Source organism: Nicotiana tabacum, chromosome 18 (assembly GCF_000715075.1).
Source record: "Nicotiana tabacum cultivar K326 chromosome 18, ASM71507v2, whole genome shotgun sequence".
Lineage (NCBI taxonomy): Eukaryota > Viridiplantae > Streptophyta > Magnoliopsida > Solanales > Solanaceae > Nicotiana > Nicotiana tabacum.
Genome location: NC_134097.1, coordinates 130,798,570 through 130,820,417, shown reverse-complemented (window position 1 = coordinate 130,820,417; position 21,848 = coordinate 130,798,570). Strand labels below are relative to the sequence as shown.

Genomic DNA, 21,848 nt, shown 5'->3' with positions numbered 1-21,848 from the left:
GGGGTGAAATTCACTCAGAATGGAGCATGTGTAATTCAGGAAAATTGCAATCTCCAATTGATCTTTTGAATGAGAGGGTTGAAATTGTATCTCATTTGGGAAGACTTCATAGAAGCTACAAACCATCCAATTCTACTCTTTTGAATAGAGGACATGATATGATGATAAGAACAAAAATAATACAGTTTTTGTCTCACTCCATTTATTCTCATCACGTTTAGAGGAGACCTAATTCTTTCATGGTTAGCTCGCAAGAGTACGTTGGCTGAGTGGTTTCCCACGTGGGGAGATCTGAGATCGATTTCCCTCACCATCAGCCTCCTCAGTTAGAGCTTGTTGCACCGGGCTTCCCTAGTACAATTGCATTTTCTGTGTAGATTGCGAGCTATTGCACAATGAGCAGGTTATTCAGTACGTACCCGAAAGATAGCGGTAGCACGTTTCCCTAAGAATTTTCTGAAAAATAATTCTTTCACGGTTATATTTAAGTTTTCGCATGTTCATGTATTGTACTATTTGGTATGACGTAAGTTGTTTTAAAAAAATATTTTCCCATATTATCAGGAAGTTATTTCCGGTATTTGGTTAAGAAAGTATTTCCACAGGAAGCATGTATCATAGAAAGGGAGAAAATGAATTTTCTCGCTTATTTTTCTTACAAAAACTAAAATTTTAATTATATTACATGCTCTAACCAATATATTTCGATGCCATATTATCAATCTTTAATACTCAATTTTTTTTATTAAAATGGTATCAAAATTTTAATGATTATTTTTTTGGTTACTGATGAACTAGGTCTTTTCTATCAACTGCTTAACCTACATGAAATTAATCAAATATACAATCATTTTTGTCTGTGGTTATTTACTATTTTACCTACCATCTGGAAATAAATCATCAACTTACTTTTTGAATTTAATCATTCTTCTTTCCTAGAATAAGTTTTACAAGAGTTTGTCAACTGAAATGTTACCTCCATAAATGTATTAATTCCTTGAATTAATCATGAGGGGCGTTATGGTTTATTAAATATGGAGACGTTCTGAATGATTTATATATTTTTCTTTTCGCTCTGCTTTATACATTTCTTATATGATAATTTGATGAATAATTGTTTACTAATGAAGTTAAGATGGGAAGGTGGAGCTGGACATATTAAGATAAATGGAACTCAATATCAACTCAATCAGGCTCATTGGCACTCACCTTCTGAACATACTATCAATGGAAGAAGGTTCTTATTATATAATATAAATTAATTACATATACTTTCCTTTTTATTTCCTTGTTTATATTCTTGAATTTCCATATTTAGAAAGTGACTAAATTGTGTATGAATAATTGTAGGTTCGATTTGGAAGTTCATTTGGTCCATGAAAGCAATGATGGAAAGACTGCAGTGGTTGGAATTATGTACAAGATTGGAAGAGCTGATTCCTTCTTGTCTATGGTATTAATTACATACACGCACTAAACACAACTTAATTCCGAAAAAACTAACTTCTATAGCGTAACATAATCTTTATATTATTAGGTCACGAGAAAATAATTTTCAGTAATGTTCATTAAAAATGGTATTAGTAACTGAAAAATAAAGCATTTGCTACAATAGATTAAAATATAGACCAGATTATATAAGAAAAAATTATGATGGTCGATCTCTGATCAGGGGCGGAGGGAGGGTGTTATCTAAGGGTTCGGACGAACCTAGTAACTTTTTTCTTAGACGATATATTTGTACTAGAAAATTCATTAAATATGTATTAATACTTAATTGCGAACCCAGTAACTAACGAGCTATGGGTTCGACTGCAAATTCAAAACGCATAAACTTTAAATCCTATTTCCGCCTCTATCTCTTGTTACAGATCGAGGATGATTTAAAGGCTCTAGCACATACAAAAGGTGTGGAAAGAAATATTGGAGTTATTGATCCAAAACAAGTGAAGTTAGGTAGCAGAAAATATTACAGATATATTGGCTCCTTGACTGTTCCTCCTTGCACTCAAGATGTTGTCTGGACTATTGTAAGAAAGGTAATTTAAAAACTCTAGCGTTCTATCTATGCTGTGATTATTCTTTTTGCCACTATCAATTTGAAGTTTAATATTCAATTTCGTTTGCTTTATATTTTCTCAGGTGAGGACTGTTACAAGAGAGCAAATGAAACTAATTCGCGAGGCTGTTCATGACGTAAGTTGCTACACTTCACCTTCAGTCCATATTATTTTGTTACATTTTAAAATTTTGGCTAACCCTTTAAGAAATATATGATTATCCTTAATCATAAAACTATTCGATTAAGAATGATATCTCGGTGTACTAAGCTCCTGTATTTCTGCAAGAGACTGTTTTCACGGCCCGAACCGTAACCTCCTCGTCACATAGCAATAATAATTTTACCATTTATACTAAGGCTCCCCTTCATAAAAATATTCGACTAAATCACCCTTTATTCTCCTTTATACGTCACGATAATTAACACTCCACTAATAGGAGCGTAAGTTTAAATTTGAAAAAAAAATGTAAATACTTCTTATTTTCTGAAGCATCAAATACAATCTTGTAAAAATGACTAATATTTGGTAAATTGATTGATAAATGTAAATACTTCTTATTTTCTGAAGCATCAAATATTTCAATCTTGTAAAAATGACTAATATTTGGTAAATTGTTGTTATCAATCATTCTTCATTTAGTTGTACCATGGGTGCTAATCTCTATATTTGATCACATTTTTTTTTTCTTTTGCAGGAATCTGAAACTAATTCAAGACCAGTCCAAGCAGCAAATAAACGATCGATCCGACTCTATCGGCCAAATGATCCTAAAGAATAATGAAAATGACTCTACAATCTCAGAAGTAATTTACCATATATCTAGTTATTGTCACAATGATTTTGTTTATATACAATAAAATTGAGTTCAGTATATGAGCTAAGAATGTCCTTATCCCGTAAACTACTATTATTTTCCATGTATTTTCAAAACATGGTCGGAATTTTTTCCACAATATAGTGTATTTCTTTGTTCTATTTATTATTTATTAGATTGTAGCAAAATAAATTAATGGCGCTTGTTCTTTGTAAATATTATGCCTCTCGTTTTCAGTCTTTTTGACATATTTGTCTTTATTTCTCATTCTACTAACCACACAAAAGCAACAAATGTTGGAAAAGTTCATTAATTAGAGTAAGACAACAAATAATTAACAATTGGACAAGATTATGTCAAACAATTGGCAAAGCACAATAAAGATTCTATGAGTCATGCATATGTCCAACAGATATATATAGCCATTTGTTCCTTCCAAAACTGGATTAGAAAATTCCCTTGTCTTTATTGAAGCTCAACAAAGCATAATTTGCATTATTACAAAAATCAGATGATTTAACTTATATTACTGACAGTGCAAGGAATATAATTTTTACTATATCTTATCATATGCATAGAGGTCTATTTACTTTATTTTTTTGGCTATGATATTAGGGTTATTTAATTTAGAAATTTAGACCTTAATCTGAAAGTGAAAATGTTTGACAAGAATAATTCAACAAACACTATAAAGATCGATCAATGAATATATATTCAGTAATAGGACCTATTATTCCTATATGTTCCATTAGTAGCATTCCCTTGAAATGTTACGGAAGATTTTGCATGTGTTTCATCTTTCTTGATTAGAAATCATATTAGGAATAATGGAGGTCACTCCGCTGAAAGACGGCCGTAACTATAATTATCCTAAGGTAGCGAAATTATTTATCGGGTAAGTTTCGATCCACACGAAAGATATAACGATATGCGCACTGTCTCGGAGAGAGGCTCGGTGAAATAGACGACATGTCTTTGAAGATGCGAACTATCTTACTGTACCTTAGTGATGGAAAGGAAGTTGGATTCATAAAAATGAATAAAAATTGAAAGCAAGAATTCATAGATCTAGTGAAAACTGTAGCTACAAAGAGACATTAATATTTGACTAGGGCAAGTACAATTAATTGATGTAACTAACATTGCATATGGTGATGAATGGAATATATTTCTGAAATCATACCATTTTGGCAACAACAATAACATACTCATTGTATTTCTACATGTGGGGTCTGTGGAAGCTAGTACGTACGCAGATCTTACACCTACCTTGTGGAGGCCCTATCGATCCTTGCCTAAATGTAGACCCTCGGCTAAAGAAAATCATACCATTCTAGCAAGAACTTTAATTATATCATCCATAGATGGCCTATGAAGAGGATCATCTTCAATACAAGCTTTAGCTAAAACAACTAAACATAATGCTTCTGCTAAAGGGTAATCTTCCCTAAGGCATGGATCAATGAAAAATTTCAACTGTTCGAAGCATCCTCCTTCATTAGCTTCCCCTCTCAAAAATGTAATTGAATACCTCAAAAAATTCCCATAAACATCTTCTTTTCCCGATATCAGCTCGACTAATACTACCCCGAATGCAAAAATGTCCACTTTTTCAGACACTAAGCCATGTACTAGATGCTCGGGGGCAATCCAGCCCCCGAGACTTTCAATACTTCCAATTTTCTTCGTCGTTCCAATGACAGCCTTCACTCCAAAAACAGCAAGTTTTGCCCTCCAATTCGGAGTCAAGAAGATATTTTTTCTATTTATCTTCATGTGTGTATAAGGTGGAATAGTGCAAAAGTGCAAGTAATGTAACCCTCTGGCAATGTCAAAGGCAATTTGAGTTCTTTTATGCCAACTAAGAGAAGCTAAGGAGTTTGACAAACAATCCCTTAATGTTCCATTTGATGAATATTCAAACACAAGATAAGATCCTGAAATGTCATCCTTGCCATAACAAACACCTCGAAGGTTAACAATATTGACATGATTGATTCTTGAGTGTACATCAATTACTTGTTTTGTGTCCTCAAATCTTATTTTCTTGATCAATACTTCAGCATTATCAACACAACCCTTGTATACATTGTCACTTATCATAGTTCCTTCACTAAAATTATCCGTCGCTCTTTTCAATTCATCTATGTTGTACTCCCCCAAAGAGTACTTTATTCCTGCAAGTAAATCAGGTGATAAGCACGAATTCGTGGAACTTCTAGTAGTCGTTGGAGGGGAATTTCTTGGTGTTGAACCTGAAGTAACAAAGCTTTTATGTATCGAAGAACGATTTTTCTCTGCCTTGAATTTCCTTATGGTCCTTATATATAAACCACAAGCAACTAAAGTTGCAGCAAACAGGAAAAAACCAACAACCGACACTGAAATGCAAAGTTTCTTTAGTTTCAGGTTTTTGGATGATTTTTCTACCATTTGTGTTGGTAAAAAACCAGGAGTAGGAGAATCAGAATCATGTATGCTGAAATTAATAGAGGGTTCTCCTCTCAAGGGAACTAAAATTGTTGTATTTGAAAATACAGTGGGATTAAAACTTAAATGGTTAGCACCCCATATATCTTCAATAGAAATATTGAATTTTTCACTTACTTTTCCTGTATCATCTCCTGAAATAAAAGGGTATGTGATAAGGTACTTTAATCCAACATCAAAAAATTTACCAGGACATGCACATTTCAAAGGCATTTGCAACTCTGTACCAGCTTTGATATCATAATTGACATCAGAAATATTGGTTTTCTTGGAAATATTTTCCTCCAAAAGTGTAATGGATTTAACTAAACCTTCAAAAACTCCACAAGCAACGTCGTCGAATTTTGTGTTTGTAGGTGAACGGTAGCTAATATTAGCTTGAAAGGATTCACCTAAACAAGAACATTGAATTGGAACAATTACCTCTCTACCAATTTCAAGAATCTGCGACGACGAAGTGACATTGTTTAAGGTGAGTAGTACATCAGGAGAAAAACCAAACAAGTAAGAAACATCAGATATTGTTGTGAAATCTTGATTAGTTCTATAGATCAAGAATGTTTGACAAGAATCATTTAGAGAAGTACAAGTATATCTTGTACCTGGAGAACTGATATTAGAAAAACATGAGGTTGAATCATAGAATTGTTGGCCATAGCTTGAGCTAATGCAGATGCAAATTACTAGAAGCCATTGAAAATTCATGACATACAAATTAAAATTTAGATGGTAAGCATTCTGCTCAAGGATTCTGCTCAAGCATTGAAAATATGTCCAATGAGATTTAATGGCAGGCCAAGCAGTGAAGTATATGAAAGGAATGACCATTAATTTTTTATTCATTTCCTTTGCTTTTCTATATAGTAATAACAAATTGTGACTGAGTTGGTAATGGAAATTTTTATATGAAAGGCAACATTAGCAGCCGGCCATTTTGTATCCAACTGTTATCTACGACTACTAGTAATTGGTAAGTAGACGAAAAAAAAAAGATGGAATATTTTCTGACGTTTGTGATGGAGCCTGGATATGTTTCTAGCTGATAAGAGTGACATAGCTCTTTCCTTATACAATAATCCGAGTCAATAATTCGGTATAACCTATACAATATTCAGTTTTCAGTATAAAACTTTGCATTATAAAGATAATTTATGTATAACTAATACATCATTCAACTTTCAGTATTAAACTCCATATAGCTTATGTGAAGTTGAAATACCAGAAACAGAGGCGGAGCTAGGATTTAAACCTTATGGATTCGGGATAATAATCATATGTAACAGCCCAATCCACTAGTAATATTGTCCGCTTTGGAAATAGGCTCGCGCAGCTTTAAAACACGTCAGTAGAGTCTAAGACATGTCTATATATATACCCAGCATCTCTCCCGTATTTTATCGATATGGAATTCGCCTAGGGTGTCATATACACCCCCTCATGGATTTGCCCTACCACCGTTCAAGGTTGCATGCGGAGTGACTCAGATATCATATGTAACAACCTAACTTACTAGTGATATTGTCCGCTTCGGGCCTAGGCCCGCACGACTTTAAATCGCGCCACTAGAGTCTAAGGCATGTCTACTTATATAGCCGGCATCTCTCCCGTATTTTGTCGATGTGGGATTCTGATGGTAGGCTATAATTGCGTATTTTAGTCGCTTATCGCACTCTAATTTACTGCACCTTTATTGTGTTTAATCTTTAATCGCTAGTGTTTTTCACTTATTGTGTGTTTTATGCCTTGTAGGAGTGATTCTGAGTTATGGAGATGTTGTGGTACTAATTCGAGCTATGTGGAGCTTTAAAGTCTGAGTAAAAGCCCAAGGAATGAAGTCGGGATCGTGTTCGGTGGTCGAGGATCAATTCTTAACGTCAAAATTCAAGGAAGAAGCAACTGCTGAAGAAATGCACTAGTGTGGGGTACTGCGAGGCACTGTGCGACGCATTAATGCAAAGTTTTGTCAGAAATCTATAGAGTTAAGAGACTGTATTTTTTGTGGTGTGACAGGAAAAGGCATTAGTGAGACGCACTAGGCGACGCATGAAAAGCAATAAGTTTGCAAGTTTTCCTATTTCGTCTAGGAAAAGGAAATTTCGTCTTGGTCCGACCCTACTTGGTATAAATACATGGAAAAATATTATTTTCTGAACTTTGGAACTAATTCGAGCTATGTGGAACTTTGAAGTTTGAGTAAAAGCTCAAGGGTTGAAGCCTGGATCGTTTTCGGGGGTCGAGAATTAATTCTGGACGTCAAAATTCAAGGAAGAAGCAACTGCTGAAGAAATGCACTAGTGCGAGGCGCTGTGCGATGCATTATGCAAAGTTTTGTCAGAAATCTCTAAAGTTCAGAGGTTGGGTTTTTTGTGGTCTGACATGAAAAAGCATTAGTGCGACGCACTGGGCAACGCATGAAAAGCAATAAGTTTCCAAGTTTTCCTATTTCAGCTAGGAAAAGGAGATTTTGTCTTGGTCCGACCCTACTTGGTATAAATACATGGAAAACGTTATTTTCTGAACTTTGGACACACGTTAGACCTAGAGACACATGAGGAACATCCCGGAGCAAGGATATCTCAGATTTCTTCATCGTTTCTTAGTATTTTTAATTATCCAACACTTATGAATTTGTTTGATACTATCAAGAGTGGCTAAAACCCATAGTTCTGGGGTTGTGATTTAGCCATGGATATTGATATTTAATGTCGACTTAACCTTGATTATAATTCACCAATATATGGTTGTTTCTTCAATTTTGTGATTAATTGCTTAATTTTCTGTCCAACAGTTAGGTTCTATTTCCTATCTATGCTATGCTTGGGAAAGCCATGTTTAGATTAGAGAAGAATTAAAGAGAGCACTATCTTAACTCTGGGAGGGAGGCAGATTTGTGGTTAGGATAGGAATATACCTAGTCACCATACTTAATTAAATATCTTAATCTTAATGCGTTCTTAATAGATTGATTTCATAGGAATATAGGCGTTAATCTATTTTGAATAAGCGAGTAGCACTTCGAAAGAAGGCTATGAGAGCAATTGTTCGATTAATTAGCAACCACGAGTGAATTGTATGAAGGGGAGAGTTAACTAGAACATAATAGGATTGGTGAATCGATCACAACCCTGGAATATTTGTCTCTACTGAATACACAACAACTGTTTTGTTGCTTGATAATTTAGTTACTACTTAGAATTATAGTTTAGTATAATTAAACTCTTGAACTCAAGTTGGCTCGTCTGAATAACAATCTTGGTGAATTTAGTGGATACTTGATACAAGTCTCTGTGGGTTCGACACTCGACTTATCATTTTATTACTTGCACAACTGCGTACACTTGCATGTGCATTTGGGAGCAACAAGTTTTTGGCACCATTGACGGGGACTTGAATATTGACTACTCTCTAGTTTTTGCTTTCATTGTTTATTTCGTCAAGTCTAACATTACTTGATTGTTACTCTGATCTCAGGAACTTTGATTGAATGCGCAGGGTCAGAAGCCAGGACAGACTTTAAGGATTTGATCCCGAACCTGAGAGAACATTTCATAGGAGGTTGAGGGAAGTAAATGATACAAATAATCTTCATGCACTTGTTCAATTTCCTGTGAACATGGAAGAGGAGCAACGTATGGTTGTTCAGGAGATGGCTATGCCCAGCATTGCTAATGTTACCTCTAGCATTGTGAATCCCAGAATCACTGAGCACTTTAAGCTAAAATAAAGCATGATCCAGCTACCTCATGCGAATAGGCAGTTAATGGGTCTTCCACACGAGGATCCACAACAGATATCTTGAATTTCTTGGAGATTAGTGATACTTACATCACTAACGGAGTCATTCCAGACTATGTGAGGCTCACACTTTTCCCGTTCTCTCTGTTGGACGAAGCAAAGTGATGGCCGAAGGCAGAACCAGCTAATTCTATTACATCATGGAATGACCTGGCAAGGTTCTTTCCTTCAGGCAAAAGTGCAAAGATCATAAGTGAGATAGTCGCATTCAAATAGAAATCGGGGGAGTCTTTATACTCAGCTAGGGATAGGTTTAAGGGGTTGCTAAGAGACTGTCCTCATCACAATCAGACAAATGAAGTGTTAGCTCACACATTCATAGAAGGGCTATATCCTGAGACAAAGATTGTGGTAGATGCTACAGCTGGAGGTCAAGTGTTGGAGAAAAGCTTTGATGAGATATATGCGTTATTGAACAAATTCTCCAAAAGCAATCCTGATTGGCAAGGAGAGATGGGCAGACACAAATTGCAAAAATCTGTAGGGTTCTCGATTTAGATGTCGTCTCGGCATTATCAGTGCAGATTTCCACATTGACCAACCAAGTCAATCAAATGACCTTGGTTATTAACAAGCAACAAACTCAACCAGTGCAATAGGTTCAATTGTTTTGAGAAGTATGTGGCGAGGGTCATACGAGCGACTTATACCCAGTTAATCCAGAGTCTATTTATTTTGTGGGTAATGCAATTAGGGTCCAGACAAACCAGTATGGGAACACCTACAATCCTAACTGGAGGAACCACCAAAACTTCTCTTGGGGTGAAAACCAAGGTGCTAAGAATTAATATTGACCACAAGCACCTCAACAACAATATAGACCACCTCAAGTTGAGCGAAATGCAAACTCAACAAGTCACATTGAGGAACTGATGAAGAAGTTGATGGCTAAGCAGCAAGCCCACACAGCATGATGAAGAAAGTGATGGCTGACCAGCAGGCCCAAGCCGCAACAATGAGAAATTTGGAGCGACAAATGGGACAACTTGCTAGTTCCCAAAATACTCGACCAATTGGAGCTCTTTCCAACGATACTAAGGCTAATCCTAAGGCATCTATTAATGTTGTGTCATTAAGGAATGGGAGACAGTTAGAAGAAGTCCAGTTGAAAAAGATAAAACAAGTAACCTTTAATTAGAATCCGGCCACTATATTGTCAGAATCAGAAAAATCAAAAGAGTCATAGAAGCCAGCCGAAGAGGCGGTGGCTAAGCAAACCCCACCATTGGTTGAGAGGCCATCACCTCGGTTCCCTCAAAGATTGCAGAAATTGAAGGATAGTGTCGCGTATAAAAAGTTTCTCAATATTTTGAAGCAGGTGCAAATTAATATTCCACTGGTAGACATCCTGCAAGAAGTATCCAAATATGCAAAATACATCAAGGACGTAGTGGCCAATAAAAGGATGTTGGCCGAGTTCGAGACTGTGGCACTCACTGAGGAATGTGGCTCAAGAATTCAAAGCAAGCTACCTTAGAAATTGAAGGATCCAGGTAGTTTCATTATCCAAATCTCAATTGGTAAACATGCAGTTAGGCGAACGTTTTGTGATCTTGGAGTGAGCATCAATTTGATGTTGCTATCTGTGTTCAGATAGTTGGGGTTGGGTGAGCCGCGCCCAACAACAGTAATCTTACAGTTGGTTGATCGCTCCCTTGCTCATCCTGAAGGAGTGATTGAAGATGTGTTAGTTCAAGTGGGTTCGTTCATATTCCCTACTGATTTCATTATCTTGAACCAGTTCGGACGAACCTAGTAACTTTTTGCTTAGACGATATATTTGTACTAGAAAATTCATTAAATATGTATTAATACTTAATTGCGAACCCAGTAACTAACGAGCTATTGGTTCGATTGCAAATTCAAAACGCATAAACTTTAAATTATGTTTCCGCCTCTATCTCTTGTTACAGATCGAGGATGATTTAAAGGCTCTAGCCCATACAAAAGGTGTGGAAAGAAATATTGGAGTTATTGATCCAAAACAAGTGAAGTTATGTAGCAGAAAATATTACAGATATATTGGCTCCTTGACTGTTCCTCCTTGCACTCAAGATGTTGTCTCGACTATTGTAAGAAAGGTAATTTAAAAACTCTAGCGTTCTATCTATGCTGTGATTATTCTTTTTGCCACTATCAATTTGAAGTTTAATATTCAATTTCGTTTGCTTTATATTTTCTTAGGTGAGGACTGTTACAAGAGAGCAAATGAAACTAATCCGCGAGGCTGTTCATGACGTAAGTTGCTACACTTCACCTTCGGTCCATATTTTTTAGTAACATTTTAAGATTTTGGCAAACCCTTTAAGAAATATATGATTATCCTTAATCATAAAAATATTCGATTAAATTAAATAACTTTTTAGTTTTTGTTTTATACGTCACACTTAATTAATACTCCATTAATTGGAGTAGTAAATGTAAAATTGAAGTGGAAAAAAAAGGTAAACTCTTACTAATTGTCTAAAACGTCAAATATTTCAAAATTTGTCAAAATGACTCATATTTGGTGCCTTGGGTGCTAATTCTTTATTTGATCATAATTTTTTTTTTTTTGCAGGAATCTGAAACAAATTCAAGACCAGTCCAAACAGCAAACAAACAACCGATCCGACTCTATTGACCAAATAATCCTAAAGAATAATAAAAATGATTCTACGTACAATCTTAGACGTAACTTACCATATTTATAGTTACTGTCACAATGATTTTGTTTATATACAATAAAATTGAGTTCAGTATATGAGCTAGAAATGGCCTTATCCCGTTAATGGCCGTTATCATCCATGTATTTTCATAACATGGTCGGAATTCTTTCCACAATATAGTGTATTTCTTGGTTCTATTTATTATTTATTGAATTGTAGCAAAATAAATTAGTTGCACTTGTTCTTTGTACCAGTAGGCCTCTCATTTTCAGTCTTCGACATATTTGTCTTTATTTTTTATTCTACTAACCCCACAAAAGCAACAGATGTAGGAAAGATTCATTAATTAGAGTAAGGCAACGAGTAATTAACTATTGGACAAGATTATGTCAAACAATTGGCAAAGCACAATATAGATTCTACTAGTCATGCATATGTTCAACAGATAGTCCATTTGTTCCTTCCAAAACTGGATTAGAAAATTTCTTTATCGTTGTTGAAGCTAGCATACATAGAGCATAATTTGTACTATTACAAAAATCAGATGTCTCCGTCACAAATTAAAATAAATAAACTAATACGCTCTAATGTTTTAACTTATCTACACTGAGAACGTACGAATTTTTTACGGCTATATGCTGATAGAGAAGGGGAGCATTCGCGGTAAAGTTGTTGTCATGTGACCAGGAGGTCACTGGTCGAGCCGTGGAAACAGCCTCTTGCAAAAATGCAAGGTAAGGCTGCGTACAATAGATCTTTCTGGTCCGACCCTTCCCCGGACCCGCGCATATATAACGGGAATTTAGTGCACCGGACTACTATTTTTTATATGATGCTAGCAGAATATTTAATCTATTTTCTTGGCTACGATATTAGGATTATTTAATTTAAACATTTAAACCTTAACCTGAAGGTGAAAAAGTTTGACAAGAATAATTTAACAACAACATATATACCCATTATAATCTCACAAATGATACGTGTAAAGGAATTACATAGATGCACTACAGTGCACTATTGTTGAGTTGGACACTAGCTAGGGACAGTTGTACATTGTAGCTAGTTAGTTGATTAATTAAGTCGGTTAGTTAGTTGTATATATTGCTAGATACAATAGCTATTTAGGCAGAGCTTCATTTTCTGTAATTGCATGTTGATCATATTATTCTAGAAGCTGTCGATTTCTCCTTGCTCTATCTTCATTCTTCTTCTGCTCCTAATCTCTTAAATCTTGGATGATAATCGGCCAACTTAACATGGTATCAGAACTAACTAGCTACTAGATTGAGGGATTTTTCACAAAATTGACAGTGAAAAACGAGGAATTCAGAGATAGTGTAGCAAGCAAACCCTATTTTTCAAATTCAATAGCGATTAAAAAGATAGTTACTGAAAATATGAGTGATACTTTAAGCGGAGTCACTGGAGGTAGCTCGATGGTGATTGACCACAATCACCCTTTATTCCTTGGTGCCGGCGACACTCCTGGCGTCGTTCAAATTGGAATTCAGCTGGTCGGAATGGAGAACTACTCGTTGTGGAGTTGATCCATGAAAGTAGCTTTGCTAGTGAAGAACATGCTATATTTCATAGATGGCTCAGTGTGACGTGAAGATTATAGAGGAGATCTGGTGAAACAGTGGAATCGCTGTAATGCAATGGTGATTTCTGGCTTACGAGCAATGTAAGTGCAAATTTACTCAGTGGAATTCTCTATAGTTCAAATGCATTTCATGTATGGAATGATCTTCAGGAAAGATTTGACAAAGTTAACTTGACAAGAATCTATCATTTGCTTCGAGCAATTTGTACACTAAAACAAGGTGTTTCACCTATTTCTGTCTACTACTCAAAAATAAAAGACCTTTGGGATGAAATGGATTCAATTATTGCTTTTACTTCTTATAATTGTGATGAATCTAAGGAGTATGTGGTTCATCTCTGAAACCAGGGGTTACTACAGTTCCTATTGGGACTTAATGATTCATATAGCCAAGTAAGGAGTCAAACATGATGATACCAACTCCTAGTGTAAATCAAGCATATGCTATGTTGGTGCACGATGAGAGTCAGAAAGTAACTTCTGGAATGCTAAATTTAGGGGGAAATGGTACTGAACCAACAGCCTTATTCACAACAAAATGAGGCACATGAATGGGATAGGGGAATAGAAAAAATTACAATATGTACTTTGACTATTGTAACATGAAAGGACACAACAGTGACAATTGCTTCAAGCTGATGAAATGTGAGGTTTGTCAGATCAAAGGTCAGACAAAAGAGAACTGCTATAAGGTGATAGGATATCGAGTTGATTTCAAAGGAAAAAAGGTCAACTTGGTGAATGTAGGGGGAGATTATGGTTAGCAGTCAGTTGGTCACATGAATACACTAGTAGTACCATTCTTCACTAAGGAACAATACAGTCAAATCTTAACCATGTTAAAGAAGGCAAACATATCTGATACAAGTGTAAGCTTAGCAGGTAAACCTTTATTTTTGACATTAACTAACTTGAAATGGATTGTGGATTTTGGGGAAACTAACCACATGGTTGGTGAAAAATCCACGTTGAACACTGGTGTATCAGTTACTAATTATGCAGTTGCAAATTCTGGCATAGGTGAAACTTTCAACTGGTGATTCAGCAGGTGTCTCAGATTAGAAATTGCTCATTGACAGAAGGTGAAGTCCTCAAAGATGTGTTGTGTGTTCCAACTTTTAAGTTCAATCTCATATTTGTATCAAAAGTGACAAGAGATCTAAATTGTTACATCATATTTTTTCCTAGTTTTTATGTGTTTCAGGATCTCTTCACTAGGAGGGTAAAGGATATTAGTAGAGAGGTAGATGGGCTATACGTTCTGTGTTAACAAAATATGACAGTCCAATTTGAAAATATGAAGTCTATAACAGCAATAAGCAGTGTACCTACAGAACTCTAGCACAAGAGAATGGGTCATGTTCCCATGTCTGTTCTTAGGAAGTTCACTACTTTTTAGAATAGTGATAAGTTTTGTATTACTCATTGTGAAGTATGTTCTTTAGCAAGACAAACAAGAGTTCCATTCCCAATTAGTAGTAGCAACGCAGATAGTATGTTTGCTCTCTTACATGTGGATGTATAAGGCTCTTATAAGGTGCCAACACATAATGGAATGGGGTATTTTCTTATATTGGTTGATGACTACTCTAGATGGACTTGGGTTCATTTTCTGCACCTTAAATCTAATGTTGTGGTTTTATTGAAGGATTTTATTGTGTTGGTGGCTACTTAATTTGGTCAGAAAATTAAGGTGTTTAGATCTGACAATGGTTCAGAATTCTTCCACTCCAATTGTAGTAATTTGTCAATATAATTGTTCATCAATGCTCCTGCACTTACACTCCACAACAAAATAGAGTGGTCGAGCGATGGCACAGACATATATTAGAAATAGCTAGAGCAATAAGAATTCAGGGACACTTACCTATCAGATTTTGGGGTCAATGCATCATTGGGGATGTGTAGATTGTTAATAGGTTGCCATATGTAGTACTGGACAACAAGTCTTCTTATGATATTGTCTATGGGAAAGCACCTTCTTTGCAGCACATGAGAGTTATAGGATATCTCTGGTATGCCACAGATGTCAGAAAGAAGGATAAATTTTCCCTAAGGGCAATCAAATTTATTTTACTAGGATATGGTGCAAATCAAAACAGGTATAAGCAGTATGATATAGCTAACAAATCTATTTTTGTTAGTAGAGATGTCACATTTCATGAGGACATCTACCCTTTCCAATATCTGAGTCCTCTTATTAATTTGTTTGATAGTTCTCTGCATCACATACCTACACTAACCCCTATAGAAATTGTTCCTTCCAGCCCAGACGACTTGTTATTTAATTTAGGAAAACAATCACATGTATTGAGGGAACCTAAGATGGAGGTAGACATGTTCATCATTGATCCCATTGAGCAATAAGTGCAACATCAGGATGTCTTGCCCAGGGCAGACTCTCTTTCACCAACTCAAGATACACATGTTCAGTCTTCAACTTTCATTTCTCAAGAGCAACTTGTTAATAAGGAGCCCATACAGAATGCTGTCAGGCAATCAGGGAGAGTCAGTAAGCCTCCCATCTGGCTCAAGGACTATGTAACTCAAGGCAAGGTAAAGACAGTGGCACATATGCCTTTATCCTATTAGTAGTGGTCAGCTATGATCATCTGTCCAAGCCTTATCAGAACTTTGTGGACTATGTCTCAAGCATCATTGAGCCCAGATCATATCAGGAGGCTGCCAAAGATAGCAAGTGGATAGAGGCAATGAAAGTTGAGATATGGCCATTAGAATAAAATAAGACATGGGAAGTTGTAGCACTACCTAAAAAGTAGAAGATCATAGGATGTAAATGGATATACAAGATCAAGTATAAGGCAAATGGTGAAGTAGAAAGATTTAAAGAAAGGCTAGTGGCCAAGGGCTACAATCAAAAGGATGGAATTAATTGTCAAGAAACTTTCTCTCATGTTGTTAAAATGGTCACTGTTAGAGGAGTTGTTTCTTTAGCTGCAGCTAAAGGTTGGACCTTACATCAAATGGATGTTTATTGCTTTCTTGCAAGGTGATTTACGTGAGTAGGTATACATGGATCTTCCTCAAGGTTTCAGTTCTGAGGCTGGTAAACATAAAGTTTGAAGGTTACGCAAGTCCCTCTATGGGCTTAAACAAGCATCCAAGCAATGGAACATCAAGTTGATCTCAGCATTGACTGGTGTTGGTTATACACAGAGTCATTTGGACTATTCTTTGCTCACCAAAAAATCAGTCAGCAAGTTGGTAATGATTCTCCTTTATGTTGATGATCTATTAATTACTGGAAATGATCTTGAGCTAATCAATGTCACAAAGGATGTTCTGCAGAACAATTTCAAGATCAAGGATCTAGGTGAATTTAGATATTTTTTGGGGATAGAATTTTCCAGAAGTAATGAAGGTATTCTGATGCACCAACACAAATATTCTCTGGAATTAATCTCAGACATGGGGTTAGCAGGTTTTCGATCAATTGGTGCACCGGTGGAGTTGAACCAGAAGCTTACCAATAGTGAATTCGATGCTCATGTTGGCTCATCCTCTGATCAACCACTAGAGGATCCTAGCAGCTATCAAAGATTTATAGGTACACTACTTTACTTGACCATTACTAGGCCAGACATTGCTTTTGTTGTGCAATGTCTGAGCCAATTTATGCATGTTCCTAAAGCCTCTCACACGGAATCAGCAATTAGGGTAGTGAGATATGTCAAACAGGCCCCTGGCCTTGGTATCCTCATGTCATCTCACAGCTCTTCTACACTTCAGGCCTTTTGTGATGCATATTGGGCCTTCTGTCCCAATACCAGAAAGTCAGTAACTGGATACTTGATCAAATTTGGAGACTCTCTCATTTCTTGGAGGACCAATAAGCAGGCAACCATTTCTAGAAGCTCAGCTGAAGCTGAATACAGGAGTCTTGCAACCATTGTTGCAGAGATTGTTTGGCTCATAGGTGTATACAAAGAATTGGGAGTTTCCTTACATCTGCCTATTCCAATGCGTAGTGACAGCAAGTCTGTCATACAGATTGCTACTAATCCTGTGTTCCACGAGCGGACTAAGCATATCTATATTGATTGTCACTTCATTCGGGAGAAGGCTCATCAAGGTATGGTGGACACCCTCTATGTGCCATCATAAAAACAACAGGCTGACATCTTGACTAAGGGATTTCCTATTGCTCAACACTGTTATCTTCTATCCAAGTTAGGAATAAAGAATATCTTCATCTCTCCTAGCTTGAGGAAGGGTGTAAAAGAATTATATAGATGCACTACAGTGCACTAATGCTGAGCTGGACACTAGATGGGGATAGTTATACATTGTAGCTAGTTAGTTGATTAATTAAATCAGTTAGTTAGTTGTAAATATTGCTAGTTATAGTAGCTATTTAGGCAGAGCTTCATTTTCTGTAATTGCATGTTGAAAAACAAGAATAATTCAACAAATACTATAAAGATAATCAATGAATATATAATCAGTACTGGACCTTAGTGATGGAAAGGAAGTAGGATTCATTAAAAAGAATACAAATTGAAAGAAAGAATTCATAGATCAAGTGAAAATGTAACTACAAAGAGACATTAATATGTGACTGAGGCAAGTACAATTAATTGATGATAACTAACATTGCATAAAGAATGGAATATGTTTCTGAAATCATACCATTCTGGAAACAACAACAACATATCCAGTCTATTTCCACATATGGGGTTCGGAGGAAGATAGTGTATACATAAACCTTACACCTACCTTGTGAAGTCCTTATCGACCCTCGGCTAAAGAAAGTCATACTATTCTAGAAAGAATTTTAATTATATCATTCATAGATGGCCTATGAAGAGGATCGTCTTCAATACAAGCTTTAGCTAAAACAGCTAAACATAATGCTTCTGTTAAAGGGTAATCCATAAGGTTTGGATCAATAAAAAATTTCAATTGTTCAAAGCATCCTCCTTCATTAGCTCCCCCTCTCAAAAATGTAATTGAATCCCAAAAAAGCTTCCATCTACATCTTCTTTTCCTTATATGAGCTCGAGTAATACTACCCCAAATGCAAAAATGTTCATTTTTCAGACACTGAGCCATGTACTAGATACACAGGGGCAATCCAGCCCCCGAGACATCCAATACTTCCAATTTCCTTCGTCGTTCCAATGATAGCTTTTGCTTCAAAAATAGCTAATTTTGCCATCCAATTCGAAGCCAAGAAGATTTTTTTGCTAATTATGTTCATGTGTGTATTCGGTGGAATACTGCAAAAGTGCAAGTAATGTAGCCCCGTGGCAATGTCAAAGGCAATTTGAGTTCTTCTATTCCAACTAAGAGAAGCTAAGGAGTTTGACAAACAATCCCTTAATGTTCCATTTGATGGATATTCAAACACAAGATAAGATCCTGAAATGTCATCCTCACCATAACAAACACCTCGAAGCTTAACAATATTAACATGATTGATTCTTGAGTGTACATCAATTACTTGTTTTATCTTAGTTCCTTCACTAAAATTATCTGTCGCTCTTTTCAATTCATCTATGTTGTACTCCCCCAAAGAGTACTTTATTCCTGCAAGTAAATCAGGTGATACGCATAAATTTGTAGAACTTCTGGTAGTCATTGGAGGGGAATTTCTTGGTGTTGAACCTGAAGTAACAGAGCTTTTATGTATCGAAGAACGATTTTTCGCTGCCTTGAATTTCCTTATGGCCCTTATATTTAAACCACAAGCAGCTAAAGTTGCAGCAAACAGAAAAAAAACCAACAACTAAAACAACAATGTAGAGTTTCCTTAGTTTCAGGATTTTGGATGATTTTTCTATCATTTGCGTTGGTAAAAAAACCAGGAGTAGGTTGGTCAGAATCGTGAATTATAAAATTAATAGATGGTCCTCCTTTTATGGGAACTAAAAATTTTGTATTTGAAACTGCACTGAGATTAAAACATAAATGGTTAGCACCCCATATATCTACAACAAAAATATTGAATTTTTCACTTACTTTTCTGTATCATCTCCTGAAATAAAAGGGTATGTGACAAGGTACTTTAATCCGACATCAAAAACTTTATCAGGACATTCACATTTCAAAGGCACAAGCAACTCTGTACCAGCTCTGATATCATAACCGACTTTAGAAATATTGTTTTTTGGAAATATTTTCATCCAAAAGTGTAATAGACTTAACTAAACCTTTAAAAATTCCACAAGCAACGTCATTGAATTTTGTATTTGTAGGTGCATGGTAGCTAATATTAGCTTGAAAGGTTTCACCTAAACAAGAACATTGAATTGTAACAATTACCTCTCTACCAATTTCAAGAATCTGCGACGACGAAGTGGCGTTGTTTAATGTGAGAAGTCTATCAGGAGCAAACCCCAAACAAGTAAGAAACATCAAAGATTGTTGTGAAATCTTGGTTAGCTCTATAGATCAAGAATGTTTAACAAGAACCCTTTGTACAAGTATAGGTATATACTTGTTTACCCTCAAAATTGGATAACATATGAATTTATATGCGGTTTTAAGGATACGTGATCTAACTTGATAGAAATTGAGAAAATCAAATTAATATTGAAATTAATGATAGAAAAGTAAATGCAAACCATAAAAGCTGGGCAATCTTGGCCGTGAAGGTTGGTCACCCTCGGGTCAAAAGTGCCTTAATCGATGCCGGAATAGAAAGATAAGATAATAAGAACTAATAACAATAGTATATTGCTTTTGGATGCCTATTACAATGTGTGTTATAAATAATTAAATCCCCTTTATATAGTAGGGGATTCCTAATATATAAAAGGTAAGGAATCTTATGATTTGCTAATTAATCAGTTTCTCATTGATACGTGCCGAGATTCCCGCCGTGATATCTGACCGGTTGTGGATATTTCATCCTTTCGTTTTGGTCCGATAATGTTTTCTTGAGCTTATTCGGAGTCGGGATCGGTTTCGGAGTTACGGGCTCAATGAACTTTGAAGACGTATGTTTTAACTTCGTACCTTAGTTCGATGGAACCTGGGATCAATCTTCAATCCATCACGTTTTAGTCCCGATCTTGTCACGCTATAGATAAACCCGGTATCGACCGTATACAGATAGTCCCCTCATTTTTCGGAGAGTAAACAACGAGAAATGATATGAGCCCTCGATCTTTGTCTCGATACTTCGCGCCAGAAATGACAAAACTTACGAAACGTCTCGTCAGTCACGTAATGGCATTAAATGTGCATCAATTGCTGGCCGACCATTACAGGTTTTGAACCATCGTTTGCAAACTATAAATACCTCCTCATTATCTCATTTAAACTTGACTTCAAAACCTCTGCCCTCATACATTAGAAATTTCTATATCCCCAAATATCAATTTTCTGATTACTCTAAAATCTCTTTATAAGAACTTCTGTTCTTCATCCCAAATTATCAAGCATATCTTTTAACTTTCTCTTTTCTCATAACTTTCCAAAAAAATTGGCGATAACCTTAAAGTTTGTTCCTTAAAAAGAAGCTCCCTCTGCCCTGCGACCGGCTGAATAGGAAAATGTTCCATCTGCTGTTACTGAGGAAAAGACGTTGGAGCCCTCTTTGAAGATGTACATTCCTGCGGGGTGCCCGATCGGTGCTGATTTCATGGTCGAGAAAACCTCTTTTGTACCGGGTCGGTGCGAGCCGGCCTCGAGATATATATGCTCGATCACCGACGGTCTCTTCTCTAAGGTCAATGAAGATTGCAATTGGGTCGGTAAGCATGTTGTGGTGCCTACGCCTGAGGAATCGATTACTAATGTTTACACTTATCCCTTCGCATTGGGCCCTTTGGACCCGGTCATCATCGCCTTCTTTAAGAGGTACGAGATGACCCTCGATCAAATTCATCCTTCTCTCTGGAGGATAGTAATTCTTCTCCGCTTCTTCATAAGCAAAATCGAGAAATGTGCCTTCACCATCGATCATCTCATGCGTCTGTACAGTCCCCGACTTTGTCCAGGGGGATTAATAAAACTTGCCCGTTGGGCCACTAAGGCCCCATTTTCAAGCATAGACGAGGATCGAGATCGAGGCTGGTTGGATCGATTCGTTCGAGTAAAACCCTCTGATTTAATCACGGCCGAGGATATGCCATTTTCTGAGAAATGGAACATGAAACATAAGTATAACCTTGCCTTTAAGATTTCGTTTATTGCTTTTCCTTTTCCTCTCTTCTTATCGATGCTTCTTTCTTGAAGATTTACTTTATGCTTCAAAGTTTATGTTAAAATTTGGGATCCATCCCATTGGTCAGCAATAGTTGGCAATAACCCTGTGCCTATTTTACTTGTGAATTTAGTTTGGTAGAGAAGCTTGGCGGAAGATTTTACTTGGAGCCAAAGTATGCAAAGTTGTGGAGGAGAATTAAAATTCTCCTGTAGCACACTTGGAGCCCAAAGTTATGTTCTACTATAAAAGGAGGAGCTCT

At 36.3% G+C, this 21,848-nt stretch overlaps 2 protein-coding genes and 1 pseudogene across 2 annotated transcripts; 1 reads left to right on the top strand and 2 right to left on the bottom strand.

Moving 5' to 3' along the window:
* Nucleotides 1–220: 220 nt before the first annotated feature.
* Nucleotides 221–3,036, top strand: LOC142172977 (alpha carbonic anhydrase 7-like). The gene is made up of 5 exons (XM_075237292.1): nt 221–1,237; nt 1,351–1,453; nt 1,872–2,039; nt 2,143–2,196; nt 2,758–3,036. Exons 1-5 carry the CDS (start codon nt 1,050–1,052, stop codon nt 2,839–2,841), a joined length of 597 nt encoding a protein of 198 aa, XP_075093393.1. The 5' UTR covers nt 221–1,049; the 3' UTR covers nt 2,842–3,036.
* Nucleotides 3,037–4,200: 1,164 nt separating this feature from the next.
* On the bottom strand, nt 4,201–6,195 carry LOC107829881 (lysM domain receptor-like kinase 4). Its single transcript, XM_075236370.1, has one exon. It carries the CDS (start codon nt 6,193–6,195, stop codon nt 4,201–4,203), a length of 1,995 nt encoding a protein of 664 aa, XP_075092471.1.
* An 11,991-nt stretch (nt 6,196–18,186) lies between these two features.
* Nucleotides 18,187–21,346, bottom strand: LOC142172699 (protein LYK5-like; annotated as a pseudogene).
* Nucleotides 21,347–21,848: the final 502 nt, after the last annotated feature.